This window comes from Pelmatolapia mariae, linkage group LG5 (genome assembly GCF_036321145.2).
Source record: "Pelmatolapia mariae isolate MD_Pm_ZW linkage group LG5, Pm_UMD_F_2, whole genome shotgun sequence".
NCBI classification, from domain to species: domain Eukaryota; kingdom Metazoa; phylum Chordata; class Actinopteri; order Cichliformes; family Cichlidae; genus Pelmatolapia; species Pelmatolapia mariae.
In genome coordinates, this window is record NC_086231.1 from 20,742,142 (window position 1) to 20,765,770 (window position 23,629).

Sequence of the window (23,629 nt, forward strand, 5' to 3'; positions counted from 1 at the left end):
GGGGGGGGGGTGTTTACATTTAAATACCCCCCCCACGCCCTCATTAATCAGACCCAACCAATATACCCCCAACCCCCCCCCCCCCCCCCCCCCCCCCCCCCCCCCAACCACCCTGGAAATTACGCCACTGTTTAAAGTTAAGATGTTTTGGCTTCTTAACATACCATTCGTTGTTGCTGCATTAACTGTTGAGCAAATCCTGACCACATTTTTCAAATGTATTTGATTTTTCTTTTTTGAGTCATTTGAAAATGTGTTCATGAGTGTTGTGAATCAAACAGAAACAAAACAGGTTGACAAAAAAACAGCAAATGGCTTATTGTATAGGCCAAAACACATATATGATAAATCTTTCATGAAATAAACTCTCCAGCGGGGCTGTAACCAAGACTATGAGTCAAAGTCCAGCTTCAAGGAGTTAAGATCAGTTCACTAGCCCAGTTTTACTTTTTGTTTTACAAATATGAAAATTTATTTTTTTATATGTACACGCTACTTGATAACAAACACATGCACTAATTATTTTCATACTGACTTTTGAATAAAACTAACCTCAGCAGTTAATCAGTCATATCTAATACTGCGACAGCACTGAAAAGTGCACTCAGTTTCTGTACCATTATCTGTCTCATATTGCTTAATCCTTGTAATCTGTAGTGAACAGCACCCTCATGTGCCAAAGAAGAGTACTGCGTTTCTATTTCAGTCCCGCCTAAATAAAGATTTCTTGGACACAAAAGGCACAATTAATTAATTAATTTTGAGTGAGCTCTAGTGTAATCACCAAAAAAGCCCTTGTTTGTACAAACAGGTCAACATTTCTTTGTTGTCTCACTCACCTGTGTGGCCCAGAGTTGCATCAGTATAGCCCTGTTCTGCATCTCCGCATCGGTTCCATCTTCCTGCAGAAACTGCCTGTAGGCATGCAGCCAAGGGCTGGACCCCGAATCGTCAGTCAGACCTGCTGGAGCCAGAAGCTCCCAGAGTTTGTTTTGAACACTCTGAGCTGTCTTCTTCTCCTCTGTTACACACACATAAACATCATTAAGTGAGTGAATGAACCACGGATGTTACCAAATATAAACAGGTGAGGTCACAGTAAATGTCACTGGGCAAGATGCCAGACAAAAATATGCTATTGCATACATGCACAAAAGTACGCGATAATATTTTAACTGGCTGTCTCTGCTATTTTTGTAATGGGTGGAACGGATGGAATTGTACACAATAAAGAGGGCCAAGTCCTGAGGCGACAGGCTCTGTGTTATGATAATGAAGTAAGTTATCAGCGGAGTGACATCGCAGTTTGCATATGTGATGACGAAGTCTTTAGAAACACAAACTCCTAGACACTATGTAAGCACGTGAGTAAGCGTACCCCACCATGGCAACCACAAAACAAATCTATGGGAGCAGTCAGTGGTGATGTCAAACCACATTAACTGAGACACGATGTAAACAGTGACGTCAAGTAACACTCTCATCTGACTCATGACTTGGGGTGCTTCTTTTAGTGTTCATTTAGTAACAGTTAACCACAAAACTCAACCCAAAACTAAATTTACATGTTTTTTTTTTCTCCAGACAGTAATGTTATTTATCCATCTGGAAGATTTTCATCCAAGTTTCATTTTGAGATGTGCACCTTCTCTTGAATATAATGGAACTAAATAGCACTCATCTTGTGGTGCCCAATATGCAGTAAAGGTTTATTTAAAAATCTCACAATCATGACTCAATTACTCCGAAGCAAAATCCACAAACCTTGGTGCAAGCAGTCACATGCAGGAGCTGTTTACAGAACTACAGTCTGTGGAAAGAAGCGTACGTCTACCTGTGACATATTTACAGCTTCCCTCTTGACTGAGCTGTAATGATAGGACCATTATTTTGCTCGTGGGTGTAGCTCAGTAAACAGTAAATAGTTCCTAGATGAAACTGCTTACAACAAGGTTTGTAATTATTTTTGAACGGCCAGGTCATGATTTCTGCAGTGTCATCTAATTATGCTTAAGAGAAGGCTGGCACCTCTACAGCCAATCAACCAGAAGTACTCCTTCGATTTTGAAGTTCATCTCTTTACCTTGCCTGAGAGTGCCCCTTGCCATTTTGACTAGAAGACCATCAAACTTCTTGTACTCCTCGTAGACAGTCGAAGGGTCTATGGGGTTGTTGTTCTGTTCTCCCCCAAACAGCGTCAGGTACCCCGCCCTGCACGGAAAGAAGAAACACAAAACATGTGAGTGTGTGGGCGATGAGAAGATAACCAGGACATGACACAATTTTTAATGGTACTTTTCCATTTAGTCCCCATGACACAGTAAAGATCCCCATAGCTTTCATTTTTAAAACAACCTTTGACTCACATCTGCCAAAAATGTTCAACCGGAAAAGTGACCCACAAACATTTTTATGACACAGCGTGGCCATCCTACATTTTTGTTGCTGGGTTTACAAACAGATGACCACAGGATGGATCGGTGTGTAAACTGTTTGGTCGGAAGCTTTTGACATTCTTCTTTTGACATAGTTAACAGCATTAGTGCGCGTGTGTGGGTGGACGAGGCTTTTTCATACCTAAATAACAAGCTGTAAGAGAAATTGAATAGTCCCTCCTCTTTCCAGTCTTTCTGGTTCTGGGTCGTCTTTGCTTTCATCAAGGCTCGCAGGTTTCTGCTCATGGCGCTGTTAAGAGTGGCCAAGTTCATTCCCACAAAGTGCCTGTAGACATAAACCATTAAAGAAAAGGTTAAACGCCATTCTGCTGAGGGGAGTCTTGCAAATCAGCTGACAATAATTGATTGTTAAAAACATTGTTGTAGCAAACATTATTTTAAAACGAAAACAAAAATTGACTGAGCTAATTAATAAAGGCAGGGTAATTAGAAAAATGGATGACGCAATCTGAAGAAGCACAGTGCCCGAAAATTCACCTATGACGCTGAAAGATTTTCTCCACCCTTCAATGAAAAAATGTGCATGCTGGTTAGTTCTGCACAATAACAAACTAAGACCTAAAATAGATTTCCAAGTATGTGCAGTTGCTCTACAGGAATATCCTCAGTGTTAGTATTTATAAAACCTTAACCAGTGAATTTCCAAGAAGATTCTCACTTCCCAAATAACATAAAAATGAAATTGAAAATTTAAAGAAAGTGCTTTTTGCTATTGCTTCAGTACCTTTTCATGATTTCTTTTGATTTAGCCTGCTGGCTATACGGGAGGCGCAGTCTGAAGATCCTCTCCATCAGCACCTGCGCGTAACGTGTGAAGTCCAGGGAATCGGAGTCACCCAGGACTGTGTCGTAGGAGTGTGGATCCAGGAGCATCGTCACATAGCGGCCAGCAACTCGCACCTGCAGAGCCAGAAGCGGACACTGAGTGCTCTTAAAACATCTGTATACGCTTGAGAAAATGCACTGAACAGATGGCAGCGCTCCTTAAGTGCTCTGAATGACACCAACGTAAAAACTTAAAAATATACTTAAAAGTATATTTAAAACAAACAAAACTATGAAATTTTCGTTTTATATCAATGTAACTTAAAATCACAGTTTCTTATGCATCTAAACTTGAATATGTAAATGCATATAATATAACTCACAGTGAAAACGTCACCATGCTTCATCTTCATGCGATTTATGAACTTGGATGCATCTTTTCCAAATTCAAGTGCATGACCTAACCACGGGATAGCTCCTTTGTCTAAAGGTGGCTCCCCCTTGGATCTAAAGGAAATAAAATAAAATAAATTGTGCATTCAATCTAATGATTACAAAAGCATGTTGCAACAGTTATATGTGACTGACTTCCTCCTCACAGCAAAGTGAGGAGGAAATCACTTTGGAAATTATAATCTTTTTTATTATTATCATTTCCTTTTTTATTTAGTCTTCCACATCCGTTTGAATTTGTAGCGAAAACTGATCTTTAGCTCATGAATGTAGCCTACTATGGAGGGAAAAAGCACAAATAGCAACTGGAATTAGCTGAAAAGTCGCAATTACATCATAGATTTTGTCGCTCGTAATTCCCCCAAAGCAAAACAAAAGCCCGTGAGGTGTGACGCTCAGAGTTGTTTAAGCACACAGCTTAACAGCATTCCTCAAACCGGAGCAGGGAAAAGCCCCACTAAACTGAAACAGATTCGCTCCTGGTTAATCCGCAATAATTCAAGCCAGGTTTTATTAACACTTCACGAGGATTGCGCGTTAAAATTCAGATATTAAAGAAAAAACTTTACAACAGCACGTCATTCATTTATAAATAACACATGTGGATGAATGAGTGACTTACCTCCATCTGTTTGTTAGAATAAAAATGAGCAGGACGAGCAGGAGGATGGTCCAGATCATCTCGCGTTGTTACGTCTGCGCTCGCTCGGAGTGTCACTGGAGCACCCTGAGACCTCACACTGCATTTATACCAACCCGTTGCTCAACCCCAGTCATAACAGTGTCATTGTTAACTCCCATGCCATTACCCGCTGTATATTTGATGGCGTCATCACAACAAAAAGAAAAAAAGTCTCTTGTCTAAACTGTGACCCAGTAACACGAGGGACTCGAACGTCATTCGTCTCATTTGCGTTAGGACCAAGTTTTGCACGTCTCTGACACTCCCAAAGAATAATAAGAAAGACAAAAAAGTAAGGTGACCCCAAAAGCCTGAACAAGCTTTGTTTCTTATTCACTTATGGAAAAAAAAATGTAAGAGGTGTGGGAAGGTGGAAAAAGTGGTAAGCAGTGCTTCATTTCTGGTGCTAAAACCTGTTTGGTCCACATGAAATTTAACACTGAAAGTGACGTTTCCATTAAGGCTCGCTTCTTCTTTTTTTTTTTAAATTAAGGTTCACATAAGAACTGAAAACATTTTTTTTTGGTTTGTTTTTCCTCCTCGGGAATATCCCTTGAGTGTGTGTAGTTCCTGCTTCTAGGAGTCCTACACACTTCTTTGGAGGTTAACAGAAATCTGCCAGCAAGAACTAGACTGTAGCTGAATGCTGTAACTCTCCTTGAGTCACTCACACATGCAGTTGTTTTCTTTAAGTAATGTTTCATCATGTCTCTTCTTGTGTTGTGCTCAGGTCAGCACGTCGACTGTGAAAGATAAAGAAAGGAAGGTGAACGCCCCAATCAAGAGTGCTTGAAGCAGTGTTACCCCTCTCCCCCTTACTACGTGCACTTGCCATAACAACTTGAAAACCCTAGGTGACTTCCTTTTACAGTTAATGCATTCAAAACATTTCCAGAAAACTTGACCTCTGACTTTGACCTTGAGGTCGAGGTCACTGAGATTCAAACACATAAGATATACTTATGGTATCAATTTACAAATCCTCTCGCCTTGTTCCCAAATTCACAAACTTAGGTTTCCACAACACCCACCTCATCGGTGAAGTGACAGCAATCAGCCTTTTACAGCTGAAGAGTGGACTGAGACAACTGCTTTAAATGGTGTGAAGAATGACTAAATCAAGTGATAATATGAGTGAGCCTTTATTAGTGGACACATTTAATTTGAGGGGTACAGCCTCAACCTTCAGCAGGATTCTGAACAGTAATATGACAGGTGAACAACCTTTAGGAAAACAGTGCAAAAACCATCAAACCTGCAGATCACGACAGCTTCTTGGTGAATTACAAAGTAAAATTGCTTGGCATGCTTGATCGGAGAACTTGGTTAAAAAAATGTATTCAATTGCTAAATATAAATAAAATCATTTTAACCTGGGCTCAATTTAAATTCACAACTGAAATGCTGGGTGTAACTTAGGAGAGCTCCTTGTCTTCCTTTTCATCCCCCTGCGTGTTAGACATTCCTCGTGACTCATGGACATCCTCAGGAGTTTGGCCAAACACCGCCCCGGTTCGCTTGAGGAGGTAAACGCCAGCATGTAAACCCCCGACATTGACCCAAACAGTGTGCAGCTTCCTCCACAGCCCTCCCATCCTCGATATAGCCTGGAGACGACATAAATCCCATGAAGGCAAACTAACAAATTAGACATTTGTTTTATGTAAATTATAGACAAACAGTGAATGAAAGTGGGGGGGTTTTATCGTGATGGAGCAAAGTTAAACCCACATTACTTAAACAGCTGAGGGATTATTTAGACATCATTTCAAAACAAATTCAACCGGAAAAATCATTCATTAAGTAGAACGACCATAAAGACTTTTTTAAACTTGAAGAGCAGCGTAAACATATAAAACATGAGCCTTTTTTTTTTTTTTTTTTAAACAGCTAAAGGATAGCAGTGGTGAAACAAACAAGCAGAACTGGCTTTTTCCAGTTTGGTGACACTAATCATTTATGATTGAGTAAAACTGGGAATTTACCACACACTATTTTATTCACTGCGTTAGAAAGGTTAATTCCTGTTACCCTTCAAACCTTTTTAGGTTAAAAAAAGTTCACTGCAGTACTGCTCGGTTTGAAAATGTGATATTTTAGGAGAGAAGGGGGATTTTTTTTAAACTACACTGTACAACTAACAACAATCTATTGTTACATACAATGTTGATTTGTTAACACAATACATAAACATTGCAAAATCACCGTATTTAACTCAACCCTACAATGTAAATCCGACACCTTCTCCCCGCTGCATTCCAATTTTTTTCAGGGCATGTCAGCAGTGCGGGTAGGGATGATGGGAAGCGAGAACCAGTTCCCAGTAATTTAGTTCCTTGGAATTCTAAGTCTGACTGCCTATTCATCTCGGTCATGTGCCGGAGGAGGAAAATAGTGGTGGATATGGATACAGCGTGGATATGGATATTACTTTTTATCTTAAAAGGTCGACAGCATTTTAGGTAAAACCACATCTGCATTGTGCTGCAAATACAACTTCGGCTCTTTGTGAGCACGCAAACGCTAAGCTAGCCAAGAACCCAGCGTGATGTTAAAGATGAGTGAATGCTGACCCCAGCCCAGCAGCCAGACCCTAAAGTTCAAGAAAAGTAGTGATGAGCAGTCAGGCTGAAGCCTTTGTTTCTACTTGTTCCCGTTTCTAAAGTAGAATCCCCGTGGTGATCACTTTGAAGATTTGTGTTGGTGTGTGGGACTCAGGTTTATACTGTTAAATGGCAATTATGAGACGATGCGTTTCAGGTCATTTTACAAAGAAAAGTGAAAATAATATAATGAGTAGTATTACTAACTCCTCTCCCTTGGGAATAATAATAAAATAAGTACCGTACTGCATTACTTTTAAGGAAAGTGCTGTGTATAAATAAAGCACTTTGGGGTCCTTAGGGACTAAGTAAAGCGCTATACAAATACAGGCCATTTACCATTTAACGACCCCAACGCTGATCACAGAAAAGAGGGGAAATACCTCCAACATGAACAATGTCTTTGATAAGCTGCTTAGTGATGGTGGTGACTCTCAAGTGGAGCCAATGAGAAACGAATGGGAATCAGTAAGAGAATCCATATAGAGTGATATCGACAAGGGAAGCAGAAGCGCTAAATTCTTATCAATTCCCATCCCTGAGTGTGGGTCTATAATAATGATCAGTCAGTCCACCACTTTAGCTTTAGACTAAAATATTTTATCTGCTGATTGGATTGCAGGTTTTCCACAGACACACATTGTTCATATTTATTTCAGTGACTCTAGTATTGGTATTACTTTTTTTTTTTTTTAGCTCAACTAAATTAGAAATTGTTTACAGAAAACACAAGTGCATGCTCTGTTGGGGTCTCTCTCTCACACTCACTCACACACACACACTCACTCTCTCTCACACACACACTCACTCACACACACACACCAAGATAACAGTGTTGCTAAACAAAGTCTCAGCACACAGGAGATAACAGCTGAATTCTTTCTCAAATCTGTCATCACATTTTAATCTTTTTTTTCTTTTACACATTCCAAGCAGTACGACTTGCACACTCTGGGCTCATGATCAGGCTCATGATTACTGAGGAGGCGGAGTCAAAAGGAAACCTAATGACGCTAATGAATCATCACATTTTGGCTTTGACGTGTTGAGTGTATAAGAAAAAATGGTGAGGATGCATCCCTAGGGCAACATAGTGAAACAAGAACGTGTTAAAATGCCATTAACCTTCACCCACTGTGATAGTTCAGTTAAAAAAAAATCCATCAGCCAACAAATTAGGCCACGATCACTGCACTGCATCCCCATCAGGGACTTTACGCCCTTCCACACAGAGCAAATACCTAGTACTGAGCATATTCCCTGACTGTCCTTGTAGCTACATTTAGCAAGTTTTAACTCCTTTTTAACTTGTTCCTGTAGTTCCTCCTATTGATCTACATCCCACTGATTAAAGAAGATATTTGGGATAATTTCTGACAGCTTTGGAGACTCATGATTGGGACAAATGTAAAGTGATATGAGTTCATGCAGATCAGAGATATTATTAAAGAAGTCCAAGTCAATGTAACTGAAGCAGTCCTGGAGAAACTGAACATACTTCTCCAACCAGACTGGGCTCAAAATCTCTTCCGCACAGAGTTATACTATGAAATAAAAATAACACGTTTCATCACTGGACATACTAAAACACACATGTAACTTTGTGGTTTCAATGTGGGCTGTGGCCTCAGATTTGAACATACTTTCTCATACACTGTTTAATGTGTTAAGGTTTTGGGGATTCTTTCCTGTTGATAACGTTTTGTGGCTACAATATTAAAATCTTATTTTTACAAACTCAGAATATAATGTGGCCTTCTCTTTACCAGAAATATCAAGTACTGTCTTACTTGCAGGAATCTGACAACAAGTAATACAATAAGAAAATGGGATTAAAAGAGGCTCTGGTTAGTTTGTGAGGCTTGCGCAACTAGCTGGGAACTTCAAAACAGAAAAGGCGTAAAATCTGACAGCATCAATTTTAAAACTGCACCATGGCGACAACTTACATATTTACAAACATCCCACGTATTGGCTAAAGCTCGACACACCTCCATCTCAAACTCACTGCAAAACAATAAATAATAAATGGGTGTAGATGCAACGCAGGACAACCTTCCTCAGGTGGAGCATGTGACTTATGTGTATTGTTCTACAGTACTACGAACGCATGCCTGCCCGACGTCAGAGACAAAGCATCAGAGGTTGCTCAGGGTGCAACTGATCCTGAGCTCCATTCAGCAAATAGGTACAACAGTGATTTGTTAAGCTTGTGTGTCTACCACTTCTGTGTCGGGTTGATTTACACAAATTAATGTAATAGCCGTACCATTGAAAAATGAAAAATGGCTACATCTAGTGTTGATTTCTTCAGCACTAGCCTAGTTAGCAGGAACATTACAAAATGCAAATTAAAGACATTCTGAATGACTTTTTTCCAAGTAAATTCAGCAGGTTAAGGCAAGCAACCAAGGTCTGGATCAAGATTTAAGGAAGCATGATGCGGAAACATCATCTGACATGAATTATCGGAAAGATCAAAGTAAGATAAAACTTGTGGCACTGTGGATTTTTTTTGTCTTTCTCCTGTACTGATTTCAACTTCCTTGGAAACTTTCATGAGAATATATACCCAAATATGTGTTATCTGCAACATTAACATGGTTACCTTGGCAAAGCACTTCTTGTCCTGGGTTAAGAGGACAGCCTTTCCCGAACCTGGTCTGCACACACGAGCCATTTCCCTGAGACATAAGGGGTACAGGTCCCAGTTCTTTTTCTTTGAGCCCATCCTTTGAGAAAACAGAAAAAAACCCACCATCACACAGCTACTTTACTGCTTTGCTTTAAAGTGGGTTTAATGCCTCATCTTCCATGTGCATTTCTGTTATACTGTGATCTAAATTTCTGACTTCAACCTACTTCTAAGTGTTGAAGAGCAAAGGCATCAAAAAAACCCCACACATACACTTATACCATTCAATACATGAATGGAAACCAATCTTCTAGTGTTGATGGTTACGGTACCTCTTGCCAAATGGCATATCAGTGATGATAATATCAACAGAGCTGGTCCTTATTGGTAAGCTGCACAGATCCCACCGCACTGTGTCAATAGGCAATCCAGATATTCTGTTTGAAGCCGGAGAGATTACATCATTATGGGGATCATCAACCACATGTACTGCATTCAGTCTCATTCTCTGTGTGTTCACTCTCACCTGCCCTTGTCGGCCCTGCGTTTCTGGATGTGACATATATTGTTGACTGTGCGGTTAACTGCCATATCATTGTTGTCGCCAGCAATGTAGAATGAACTACTGAATTCAATTGCACCCTGAAGAGAAGAAAAGCAATACACAATTAGTGGCCTGTGGTTTATTGTTATTTGGATCTTGAGGCTATCGCTGAATAATTCTGCCTTCCGCAGAGTCTCCGGAAGACATATTTGTTAATCTCCACCTTTAGAAGTATCCAGGTTGTGTGATCAATATCGCAGTAATAGCAAGGTTGCAGAATGTGGTGCTTGGATGGCAATATACAAGAGATAAGTTACAAACTGCTGCAGGCTCAAATCACTCGACTCAGAAAACAAAAACAATATTTGAAGTGTGCAATCTATAGTTTCTTAATCAAGCCAACTCTTTTATGGGTACCCACGAGAATTGATCTAACTGTGTGGAAGCACTGACGTGTACACTTTTCACTGTGTAGTGCAAAATTATCTACTCTTTCTTATAAAAACTCATGTAGTTTAAGGGTAAGGTCATTATCAGGGTCACGATAAGCTGTGTCTCACCTCCAGTGGTATAGCTCCAGTCCCACACATAGGGTCAAGTATTACATCGGATGCCTGAGGTTTACACAGCCTGTCAACAGACAAGGAAACGAACAACGTATTTCATAAGCATTTCATCTTATATCACATTTACCTCTCATATGCTTCTTTGTAACAATATTACACGCTTCAGATGCTCCAACTCAGCAGTCAGACATAAAGTCAGCACATACAACTATTCATTTATCTTCTTCCATCAGCCTGCTGCTACAGGGTCACTGCATCCAGGACCCAAACGGCCAAGAAATCATTCATCTTAACTGCTATTAATATGATTAACAGCTCATAATGGAATTTTATAAATTTTCTTTTTCAAACCAATGTTTTAATCTTGCTGTGTGTTGTCTTATTTGTTTTATTTTTATACATTGAAAGCCAAGTTTAAGACAAATTTCCACTGCTTTGCAATAGACAATGTTTTCTGATTCTGTGGGACAACCTGACAGAAATAATTTTGTACAGTTGAAATGGGATGTGTTATAAAGGTTTTATACTACTCTGTTTGAAGAGTTTTATACTACTCTGTTTGGAGAAAGGGTAGGAGCAACATGGCGCCTGTGTTCGGCTTGGCCGCTGTTGCTGCTCCGTGTTTTCGTCGACTGCTTCAGTATATTGTATTTTATCTTGTCATCTCATCTGTGTTATATCCTGAAGGTCTATTTGCTACTCGGATCTACAGTTCACATACATTGTTGAGTATCAAATTATGTATGGAAAAAACTTTTGACAGCTGGCAGAGCTACCACCAGGCTTTCCCTCCACCGTTTGTCTGCCCTCCTCCCTCTCCCAACTACCGGTACCTGTTCTTAGTTTCAAACAATAACCCAGGAGCAAAAACAAGGTTAAGGAGATCGTCTAGAAGGGGCTGTAGGTCTGGTGTCCAGGCTAAAAGGAAACGCGCCCGACAGAGGGGATTTCCTCCGCTCCATGGTAGAGAACGTCTCCGGTATTTGGTACCGGTTGCCCTCCAGGACGCGGATAAGGCCGATCGGTTACCGCCTACTCGGCTTTTCATCACGGGCGAACAGAACGATTACCTGGATCGGCGTCTTGTCTGGAGATGCGGGATGTTTTCACCTTAGCCTTTCATTCTACAAGACCACAGTTTCACAGCTAGGGGTACCGGGAGACTACGTCCTCTTTCCAGGTGTCTGCTGTCAATTCCCCGTCAATCAGCTGTTGATGACGTCAGCCTGTCACCTCCGCTTCGGATCGCTCTCCTAAACGCTCGCTCCATAGCCAACAAATCATTTGTACTGAATGACTTTTTTAGCAGTAATAGTCTGGACTTCATGTTTCTCACGGAATCTTGGCAGCGGGAGAATGAATTTATCCACCTTAATGAACTCTGCCCGGTCGGCTGTCGCTTCATTGGGACTCCGCGCTTGGACCGTCGTGGTGGTGGTCTGGTCACTGTTCACCGAGACAGTCTCGCTTGCAGGACTATGGACTTTGAGTTTTTCCCCTTCCTTTGAGTCACAACTTCTTAAGGTTGGTTCTTCAGATATATTTTATTGTGTTTTAATTTACCGCCCTCCTGGCCCCGCTGGTGTTTTTATTCAAGATTTTATGTACTTTTTATCTTCCATTATTAAACTGAAGAAAGTCTTAATGATTGGGGATTTCAACCTCCACGTGGATGATCTTAGCTGTAGCATGGCCTCTGACTTTCTATCCATTACAGACTCTTTTAATTTTATTCAACATGTCTCTGGACCCACCCATGTTAAAGGCCACACCTTGGACCTTGTGTTTTCCCTTGGCTTAGACATAACTAATGTCTGTGTTAAGGACATACAAGTGAGTGACCATTCCTGTGTTACTTTTAGTCTTAGCTTCCCTCTGTACACACCACCTTCTAATCTCATGTTCCATAAGCGGTTCATAAATCAGGATGTTGCTTTGAAGTTTTCTAATATGTTGGACCCTCATGTGATCAGAGGCTGCACTGATGCTGATGCTGCTACACAGTGTTTTAACAATCACTGCTTGGAGATTTTAAATTCAGTGGCACCTATGAAATCTGTCATTGCTGCCTCAAAAAGAGCTCATACATGGATAAATGATGATGTCAGGAAGGTCAAAAGAATCTGTAGAAAAGTAGAACGCCTTTGGAAATCAACTAAACTCGAAGTTCACAGGCTCCACCTTAGGGAACTTTGGGTTTCATTACATGAAACCATAAAAACAGCCAGATCAGGATATTTTTCTCAGTTAATCTCATCAAGCAAGAGAAATTCCAAGGTACTGTTTGACTCCATAAACTCTATTGTTTCCTCCGTGGTCCACCCAGTACCCGTGACCAATATATCTGAGAGTGATGAGTTTCTGAATTTCTTTGTGGATAAAGTTGATCATGTCCGTATGAGCACTGGTTCTCCAATATCATCTGTTTGTGTCTCTGGGCCACCTCCCCCTCATTTACTGTCAGCATTTAACCCAATGAACATACATGACCTTTCACTCCTGGTGGATAAAATGAAAATTACCACTTGTGCAAATGACATTCTACCTGCTGGGCTTTTCAAAAATGCTCTCTCTGTCATTGGCCCCTCTATTGTAGAGATATGCAATGCCTCTCTTTTAACAGGTGTGGTTCCTAGGTTCTGTAAGCATGCTGTTGTTGAGCCAATATTAAAAAAAGAGCAGTTTGGATCCAACTCAGCTTAAGAATTATAGGCCTATCTCTAAGCTTCCATTATTATCAAAAATTCTGGAAAAAGTAGTTGCAGATCAACTTACCACTTTTTTAGAAAAACATGAAATTTATGACAAATTTCAGTCAGGTTTCCGTAAAAGGCACTCAACAGAAACCGCATTACTTAAAGTCTCTAGTGACATTATGATGTCAGCTGACTCCGGAGCATCCTCAGTCATGGTTTTGTTGGACTTGACATCTGCCTTTGACACCATTGACCATACCATCCTGATTAACAGGCTCCGGGACATAGTCCGTGTGTCCGGTCTTGCTCTGGAGTGGTTTCGGTCGTACCTCTCCAACAGATCTTTTAGTGTTTTTGCAAATCGGTTTATGTCACATTCTAAGGATCTGACATGTGGGGTACCGCAGGGTTCAGTTCTGGGTCCTATTCTTTTTCTTTTGTACATGTTACCTCTAGGACTTATAATTAGGCAGTTCCCTGAGGTGTCTTATCACTTCTATGCTGATGATATTCAGCTCTATTGCTCTTTTAAGCCGATGGAAGTCCATAAACTGTCCTCTTTAATTACCGTAATTGTCGGGCTATAAGCCGCTACTTTTTGCACAAGCTTTGAACCCTGCGGCTTTTAGTCAGGTGCGGCTTTTCTATGGATTGTCCATGATTTTTGTCATATCGTAAGACGATTTGTTTTGTTTGTTCCGCTGTTGTACGGCACTACGTTGCCTGGCGGAAGGGCATGTGATCAGACACACAGTATCTGGATTCAAGAGTGGTATGTTGGTCACATGTCCATCTGCCAGGCAACATAGTGCCGTACGAAGTAGCGCGAAAAACAAACTTCAAAGTAGCGCTACGCGTTCAGCGGGAGGCGTGGATGACGAACGGTGATAAACTTGCGAAAAGCATGTTATGCTCAACTCCACCGGTGGATTCTGACAGCGTGGAAAAGTGTGAAAACATCCATGATCACCAACGGATTTCGAAGGGCTGGACTGCTGCATGATGGAGAGGAGGACACCGCCACGGCCCTTCAGAGGGTGTTCGACTCAGACACTGACAACGAGGATTTGTTTGGTTTTGAAAGTGACAACGAAGGAAAGAAGCTGAGAGTGGATGACGTAGCCATCCTGAGCCTGTTCGTTTCCGACACTGGAGAAGAGGACTTTGGTGGTTTTGGTGCGCAGGAAGATGGTGGTGAATGACTGACTTTTCTTCTTGTTAAAGCCGTGTCACTGCACCTGAGCCTAAAAGGTAGTCCGAATCTATTTTTCTGATGTGCTGCAGGTTATTGTTATGTACTACATTTGTTACTTATTTATGAAGCACAGTACATGTTTCATACTTGTAATTACCGGTACTTGTACATATACCTAAAAAGTTATGCAAATATGTACCCCTAACTTGTTTTTCAAAATATTAATAAAAGGGATGTGTCTCCAAACAGCCATCTCTTTCCTGACAATTCCTTTTGTGCATATTGTAACCCATATCAACTACACCCTGTCACATGACCCACGTCAGCTGATTTGAGGTCCCTCTCCTGATTGGCTCCTTCCACGTCGCGGCAACTATGAATACGGCCGTGGAGGGATACTTCCGGGTTCGACTCCTGCTGTGGCTGTAAGCTTATGTCGTGTGGAACCGCGCTGGAAAACAAAGCGTTTTTCTCCCCTAAACCCGTCTATAAAATTGTGTCACCTCAGCGGTAAGTGTCCTTAACAGCTACCAATAACAACCTTTTAGTTGTCAGTAACCAGTCGATTGTTTTCGCAATTAAAAATGACTTTGTTCGGCGGCGTTCCCACCGCGAGCAGAACTCCGGTTCAAAAACCGCTGTTTTTGAACACTTTTATTTACTTAAGCACTTTAATGGGCTTACTTTGAAACAAAGTGCAATTGAATGATTGTTGTTATGTGTTGCCTTGAATTCGGCTATGCTGTCTGTTAGACAGTTGTTTTTCTTTATTGTTGTTCTTGTATTTGTTTGTAGCGAACGCTGCTGGAATGTATAGATTAAGCTACGTAGCCATGATGATTGCTAATTTAACTGTTGTACATTTGTTGATGATGATAATGATGATGATTCATGATTTGCATTGTTACATAGACTTGCAGAAAAATGTATTTGTTTACCGGTAAACTGAATTGATTTTGATTTACTAATGGACATTTTTCTGGCCTACAGGTCAGGTTTTATTTTTCCCCTTTTGAATTGATCTTCTTCATATTGAAGTGGCGAGCCGGTAGGACCATTCTTTGTTTTTTTTTTCCCTCTTTCCCCCACTTTGCCGTCTTTGGATTACAGACATATTTCCCCACTATGAAGCCGGACCCTAAGGAGGAATTCCTTAAAAAGTGAACTCTAAAAAAAAAAAAAAAGAAACTTTAACAAAGGACCAAAAGGACTCTTAACAAAAAGGACTCTTGCACAGAAAAAATCACATTGATTTATTATTTAATTGTGGGCATTTATTTATGTTGTGTGTTGTATTAATTATTTTGTTCCATTTCCCCTTTCCCCCATTTATTCAATATATTTTTTGGTACAAGATATTACAGTCTTTGGTCTCGTCATTCACACCATCTAGGCTCCATAAAGAACCATTTCTTCTGCGCGTCGGTCAGTAAACTCATCCATTGCAATAAAACTAGCTCTTAAATAACTTTGCGTTACAATATTCTCTTACATATGATAAGTCAACATTGAAACACCTGCGGCTTTTAGTCAGGTGCGGCTAATGTATGTACAAAACAGGATTTTCCCCTGATTTTAGCTTGTGCGGCTAATATTCAGGTGCGCTTTGTAGTCCGGGAAATACGGTAATTATTTAGCTTCCATTGAACAGTGGCTTGGTGACAACTACTTACAGTTGAACTCTGAGAAGTCAGAAACATTAATTATTGCCCCCGACAACCAGATATCTCTAATCAAACAGCATCTTGGTTCTCTTGGCTCATCTGTTCACTTCACCTCAGGTACCTTGGTGTGATCTTTGATTCTGCCATGTCCCTAGACAACACTCTCGTCAGTTGATTAGGAATTGCCTTTTTCAGCTAAGAAACATCTCCAAACTGCAAACTTTGCTGTCTAAATCTGAGTTAGAAATGGTTATTCATGCTTTTATTTCATCTCGCTTAGATTATTGAAACAGCCTTTTTCTTTGTTTGAGCAAAAGGAATCTTTACCGTCTCCAGTTAGTCCAGAATGCTGCTGCAAGGCTTTTAACCAAGACACGAAAAAGAGAGCACATTACACCAGTGTTACGTTCATTACACTGGCTTCCAGTACATTTTAGAATTCATTTTAAAATCTTGGTACTGACTTTTAAAGCTTTGAATTGTGATGCCCCTGCCTACATTTCCGATCTTTTAGAATCCCACACTCCCTCTCGCAGCCTGAGATCTTCTAATCAAAGGCTGTTGGTAGTCCCACAAACTCGTTTTAAGACTAGAGGTGATAGATCTTTTAGAGCGGTGGCCCCCAGGTTGTGGAATGCTCTCCCTCCATCTTTACGTTGTCTTGATTGTATTTATTCTTTTAAAAAGCAGCTTAAGACTCATTTATTTAGATTGGCTTTTAATTAGATTTGTGCTATATGTTTGATTATTAATGTATTTTATGTATTTCTGTTTTATATTACTGTGAAGCACTTTGTGGTTTTTATCCTGTGAAAAGTGCTATATAAATAAATTGATTTGATACACACTGTCTAGATAGAATTTCCAAATGGACAGAGAGCAATGATGCATAAATATTTAAAGAAATCGTTCAGTGTTCATGTATTCCCACCTTCAAATCAACTAATCTAACCCTACATTCCTGTGCTTCTCAGATTTTCACCTTTTCCCAAATTGGGAAGGAATTCCTGTGAATTTCACGCGCTAATGTGCTTTTATGGTGGTAATGTGGGCTTAAAATACAGGGATAAGAACAAACAAGCTCTTGTTATAACATACCACTGTGCCATTTGCAGATTATTTTGCTTTGCCTGACTTCCTATTTTATGTATACAGTGATCAGTGGTTATTAATTCTTTCCTTTTTCTTCCCCCCCTATCCAGTTCAGGGTCACGGTTGGGCTGGAGCCTATCAAAGCTGTCATGGAGTGAGAGGGGATGTACACCCTGTACAGGTCGCCAATCTACCACAGGGCTCACACAGAGAGGAAGACTCCACGTGGAGGATGGTAGTCGGTGGTTTCAAAACCAGGACTATCTTGCTGTGAGGCGATGATGGCAACCACCATCAATAACTTAACCTTACAACTAGAAATTAAAATGTGCATAATTTTATGTGTGAAAGCAGCCACCAGACCACTGTACATTTTACAAGTTTTTTCCCAACTTGAAGTGTAAATGTTCACAGTTTGAAATTCATTTATCCAATTATTATTATAATGTTATGTATGAATGCTTTATTTAACTGGCAATATAAGAGTCACCAACACGCTGATGACGCCCAAACCAAACAATTGTAAATGTATGCAAAGAGAAGTCCAAATATTCAAGTGAATATCACCGTCTCTGTTTCAAAGGCTTAAAAATTCAGAATCTATTGCCTCACATTCTTATCTTTATGGAAAATGTGAGTTAGAAGGACAGTTCATTGTGTTTTGTTACACCTTCAAATCAAGGCTGACGTACGACTAGGAGACACATTGCAACACAGAGGAATTCCTCTTAGTATAATAGAGTATGGTTGTATTGGACATGCCTGCATTTCAACAGGGTGCCAAGAATGACTGCCTCACCACCCACCTGTCGGAATCCTTAACTAACCTCATTAGTATCAACACTTCACTTTTTAACAGAAAGATTTTGGAGCCTCAGTCATATCTATAAAACTGGATCGGACACTATGCCAAACAGTGAATGTACACCACTGTTTACTACGTATCTGCAAAATAAAGAAATTAAAAGGCTGCAGGCAAACTGACTAAACATTTTTCCCATCTTTCAGTTTTGACGTAGTTGAAATAAATAGAAATATTATGATAATAGAAATAATAATAAGGAAAATGAATAAATAAGCAAGCAAAATAAAAATAAAAACATGAACAACAGACAGACAGAATTTATACAGCTCGTCTTGGAAAAGCAAGTGTGCTTGGCACAACAGAGCATTCAGATCATAATTCTGGTTGCCTGACAGGTTAACAACAACAAAACGAACAAAGTCTATCTGTGAAGCTAGATTTAAGAAACAAGAGTTTAAAAGTTAAAGTTTTTAGACAATGTGCAGCGCCATCTTGTGCCAGTACAGAACTTGACATCACTAGGGTCATTGGTTGGTTGGTCAGTTGCTGCCAACAGACCTACATTAGTTTAAGATAAGATAAGATAAGATACCTTTATTAGTCCCACGAGTGGGAATGTTATGTTATGTTAGCTAACTAGTGACAGAACTGATAATTAACTGGAAAACAATGAGACAAAAAAAAGGATATTCTGTCAACGTTCACTCTGTCTCTTTAGCAATAAGTGGTTCTTCCAGAAAATCTGCTGCTGTCCGCAAGATGTGATCAGACTGATTATATGCAATAAATCAGTCACACCCAAACAGTTTACTACATGAGCATCGCACCACCTCAGTTCAGGTAGAGGTAGAGCAGGTCATCTACTAATCCGAAGGTTTGTGGTTCGATTCCTGGCTGCTACAGTGTACATGCCAAATATCTTTGGGCAAGATACTCAGTCCCAATTTGCTCCATCAGAGTGATCATCACAGTGTGAATGTTACACAGAAAGCACTTATGAAAGAAAAAGTAAATCAAGTACTTGATCGGGTGAATGAGGCACGTTGCACAAAAGCACTTTGAGTTCTCAGTCCATTTGCCAACCCAAACATAACTAGGTTTGTTATCGGCATCTTGGCAGGAAAAACAGGTTAATGTGGATTCATTTTTTTTTTAGAAATTCTTATCTCACACTATGTCACTGTTATCATACTAGAAGTAAGAAAAAGTGAAGTCCAACTCTATGTGAAGGAGACTTCTATAGACATGCTAATAGATATCAGGATTCCTAATCATGCTTCAGTAAGAAGCTTAGTTATGTCTGTGGTGTGATGCAGATGTAGTAGCTGCTTATGTTCTAAGCTGTTTGGGAGTGCCTGGGAAAAGAAAGACTATTTTATTGCATAAAATGGTGCTGATCACATCTTGCGGACATCGAACACTGTTGGACTCCAACTTGTTGGTCCGGTGAACCACCAGTGCAACTCACTGAAACAGGCTTTTCTCCACACGGTTCCCATTCATAAAGTGATCTACAAACCCGAACATTATGGCTGACAGGTGGATTTTCATTTGAGCCAGTAGAGCCACTTACTGCTAAGACACAGTAAAAGTGGACAGAATATCCTTGTTTTTATAACATAAAACTCACTGTTGCAGCCAGGGGCAGGACAAAACTGACCCCCTTAAACTGCTTTTTAGTTTTAGTGTCCTTATGAGTTTCCACTGAGTTGTCAGTTCTGTCAAAAGTTAGCGAACATAAACTAACGAAAGCTTATTAGCAGCAAACAACCAACCAACAAACCCAGTGACATCATGTTCTGTCCTGGCACAAGATGGTGCTTAACATGCTCCAAAAACTTTTAAACATTTATGTATTAAGTCCAGCTTCACAGACAGAGTTAAAACTATGACAGTTTTTTTTTTTAAGAGTAGGCCATCATGGTGTAAATTTGCCTTTGTACATGTAGTGTTTCATGTCCACTTTAAGCAAGTATGACAAGAAAACATTATGTGACATAAATTATTGGAAAGCACATCCCATCAACTCTTGGACTCAAACAGTGCAATCGTTGTTAGAGGACTTACCTCAGCATGCCGTAGCACAAAGTGGACCGCAGGGTAGTGGGTCCAAAGTGACTGATGTTTCTCCTATGAAGGCTCTCTTCAGTTAGTGCAATACCAATCACCATCTCCTCATTGTGTATGTTGAGTAAGACCTATAGGAGAGAAAGATTACTGATGTGTCCTGGAGCACTTTAGTATGTTATATTATATCATTGTGAGTGTGCTGAAATTATTTAACGGATTAAAATAAATTTATTGCAAAGTACTGTAACTGACATGTTTTACTTTGTCATATGGACTAAATTAAGAGAAACAGATCTGCAGGTCGTTAAAAATAGAAAATAACAGTTAGTAGAAAGTTTGATATCCTTAAACTTAAGCAAATAAATAAAAGCAAACTAAAAAGCTGGCATGAGGTGGTGGAGAGTGTAATAAAGTAGTAGATTAATAGATGTGATTACCACCACAGTGTGACAGGTGTTATTTTTGGTGGTGGTGTTGGGGAGGGGGCGGGTAAACACTGATTTGCAAAATGTACACATCATCTCCAATATTTTAATCTTTACGGTGCTAAAGCATTTTTCTCATCTTGTCACATGATATAAACACTTTACCTAAATGGAAAGTGTTAATTACTTTGTTACTCCCTAATATTGCCTCGCAAGCTTCACTCTTTTTTTGTGTGATATAATGTGATGGTGTTTAGTGTGCATCTATCAACGCTGAAGCGTGCCTACCTCTATGTCAAACTTTGTCATGTCTGCTTTCCACTGGAAGAATTCTTGCACAGCTCCCCCAAAGTCTCGAGCTGCCTCATTAGAGGAAAAGCTGTGTTTGTCACCGGCCCTGTTACATGTCACGCGAAACTTGATGACTCTGGCCTCAGGCGCTGCCTCTTGCGAGCCCTGTTCGCAGGGCTCAGCGTCAGCTGCGCCATCTGCCTCCAAATGGCTTTCAGCAGCAGACACCACCTGATGTAGCTGCTGCTCAGTGTCAGCAGCAGCTACATCAGCTGTGTTCCTGTTAGGTTTCACTTTGGTGGTGTTGCCTCCTTTTCGGTGGCCTTTCTTCTTTTTAAGTGTTCCATTTAGTTTCCAAACCTCAAGGGCATTAGTCCAGGGGAGTTTAGAGGCGAGCTGCTGCAGCTCCATCAATGTCTCCTCCTGTAGAAGCCACAGTGTTTGTTATACTGACAATGACATGCACCTAACATCAGCACCAAGAATAAAGACGGGCCTGGTTTACCTTGGATTGTTTAAACTGGTAATGATCATATTCCTCAACGACAACAAACAGGTTGTCTACAGACCTCAGAAGATGAACCTACAGCAGGGAACGCCAAGTTAACCAGACACAATGATTTTAGATTGGTGAGCTTGAAAAAGGCAAACATAAAAACCCAACATGGCAACATTTTTACCTGGAAAAGCTTGTCAGTAGTTATAGGAAAGTATATGCGACCGCGATCTTTGCTAATTCGTGCCTCCACCCCAATTTTCTCCTTGACCTCCTCTGCAGCAGTGTGTTCAAAACCTGTGGGCACAGTCGCCCCGATGGTCACAGTAATCACGTCTCCACTTTTGGAATCCGTCTCTGAGGAAGAAGAGGTGCATGGTCCCACGGAGTTGGAGCCCTGCTCTGAAGGTCCATCTCCTTCGCAGGACATATTTTAATATGAGGTCCAATCTTCAATAGACACGGATATACTTGTATGTCTGTGACAACCAATATCAAGCACTGCAGCTCACCTGGAGGGAGAAATATGTGAGGAAGCATTATACTATTTAAACGTCTTTTAAATAGTTAGTGGCATTAAATTAGCATGAATGTCTGTGTGTCTAACCACTGTAAGCAAAGACCTTTATTGTTACTTCTCGGGAAATAACGCTTTCAGTTAGCTGGCTAACGCTAGCTTTAAATGACTAAAAAGTTGGTTTCGCGTGCAAAGCCACGAAGCGTTAGCCGCTGACACAGCTTTTATATTTAACTGCTAACTCATATAAATATGTATTTATGCATCAAGCCCACCGTCTGAACACAAAAACCTTTTAAGACTAAGTTGTATTATGTTTGCTAAATGTATTAGGACCAACCTGTCACACACGAGGTAACAACATGCTGCTTCCGCTCGACAACAGCAACAGCTTCACTTTTTTCCGGTCTACATTCTTCAAAATAAAAGCGTATCTTGAGCTATTAGTCCTGGGTTGAATCTCAGAAACCCCACACTGGGTTAAGAATGAAGTCAAAAAAAAAGAATGAAGTCACTTCAAGTCAGCAACACATTTCTTTTTTTCGAAATGAACATTTAGATACATACAAAAAGTGAACAAAAACTGATGTGCAACTTGAAAAAAAAATCAGAAGGAACAATGCTTTAGAAATATTATAATAGAAATCGTATAGGATTTTGACAAAAACGTACAATATAATTCAGGGTATAGAAGCACCCGTTTGTCCCCTGTACATCAAAGTTTAAACACAAACGCGACGCAAACCGGAAACAGAGACTGTACGCATTCAAAGTAAAATTGTAATGCGTTTGGTGAACCACATAAACGAGCAAATCGATTAAATATTTAACACATTTCACATATTTCTGTTCCTTTCATATAACTAGTCGCCTACGGGGTGCCAAGAGAATTGTAATTTGGGTGTCCATATATGTGAACAGAAAAAAAGAAAAAGAAAAAAAAGAGAGTTGACCCAGCAAGACTCACCGAGAGCCTCTTAGATTGTTGATTGTTAAAGGTCTTGTTAATACTTGGACAAATTATGACATCCTGGGCGGCATAATCATCATCATCTTGTATATCTGCCCCGACCTATATATGACGTCACCGCGCTGGAGGCCGTGAACTATTGACAGCTCCATTGGAGGATGGAGCAAACTTGCTCCCACTAACGCAATGACTGACAGACTGAATGAGAATACCAGCTCAGCTCCAGCTTCTCTTTCATATTTCAGCAGATTTACGGCACAGGCGTTTCAGTTTCCATCTGAACACTTTACCATTGTTATCATAGCAACAGAGACCAAAACCCTTTCCACAGAGACTGTGAATATTCAGGTTATGTCTATGAAGCTGTGTAATTCCTTCATATTACCACATCTTATTTACATACTGACTTGATGTGACTGGAAGGCTTTAGTGTGAAATTGCTTTCAAACTACAACTATAGACTATTTTAATGTTCTGCTGCAAGACTTGTTGAATAAAAATAACTATTAAGACTAATCAATGAAAATGAGTCACAGGTCATTATTTTGATTGCTAGTAGGGAGAACTAAATCTACTGTGTTCTGACAAGTTATGTTGACATGGGGTTGTTTGGCTTGCTTTAGCTTACTGTATTACAAAATGTAAACCTAAAGTCAATCCATAGAGGCTTTATATAAGCCGCATTACAAAGAAATATAAGCTTT

General features: G+C 40.2%; 2 protein-coding genes across 2 annotated transcripts in view; both read right to left on the reverse strand.

The window, feature by feature from the left end:
• Positions 1 to 4,492, reverse strand: part of LOC134627767 (prostacyclin synthase-like) — a 7,742-nt gene extending 3,250 nt beyond the window's left edge. Inside the window, exons 1-6 of the mRNA XM_063474144.1 lie at positions 4,297 to 4,492; positions 3,605 to 3,728; positions 3,181 to 3,356; positions 2,578 to 2,721; positions 2,084 to 2,211; positions 840 to 1,021 (exon numbers count right to left, since the gene is read on the reverse strand). Of these exons, the coding sequence (XP_063330214.1) occupies positions 840 to 1,021; positions 2,084 to 2,211; positions 2,578 to 2,721; positions 3,181 to 3,356; positions 3,605 to 3,728; positions 4,297 to 4,355 (813 nt within the window). The 5' untranslated portion in view covers positions 4,356 to 4,492. The remainder of the gene's footprint in view (positions 1 to 839; positions 1,022 to 2,083; positions 2,212 to 2,577; positions 2,722 to 3,180; positions 3,357 to 3,604; positions 3,729 to 4,296) is intronic.
• A 996-nt stretch (positions 4,493 to 5,488) lies between these two features.
• Positions 5,489 to 22,347, reverse strand: thumpd3 (THUMP domain containing 3). The gene is made up of 10 exons (XM_063474143.1): positions 22,296 to 22,347; positions 21,623 to 21,950; positions 21,448 to 21,525; positions 20,940 to 21,365; positions 20,224 to 20,354; positions 10,699 to 10,768; positions 10,121 to 10,236; positions 9,927 to 10,031; positions 9,568 to 9,691; positions 5,489 to 5,963 (listed from the first exon to the last, which is right to left on the reverse strand). The coding sequence occupies exons 2-10, from the start codon at positions 21,866 to 21,868 to the stop codon at positions 5,772 to 5,774; spliced, it is 1,488 nt and encodes a 495-aa protein (XP_063330213.1). The 5' UTR covers positions 21,869 to 21,950; positions 22,296 to 22,347; the 3' UTR covers positions 5,489 to 5,771.
• Positions 22,348 to 23,629: the final 1,282 nt, after the last annotated feature.

Coding starts and splice junctions, on each gene's coding strand:
- thumpd3 (XM_063474143.1), bottom strand. CDS start 21,868: ATGTCCTGCGAAGGAGATGGACCTTCAGAGCAGGGCTCCAACTCCGTG. Junction 10,769..20,223: donor TTGTGCTACGGCATGCTGAG/GTAAGTCCTCTA, acceptor GTCTGTTGACAG/GCTGTGTAAACCTCAGGCAT. Junction 9,692..9,926: donor GATATGCCATTTGGCAAGAG/GTACCGTAACCA, acceptor GTTTTCTCAAAG/GATGGGCTCAAAGAAAAAGA.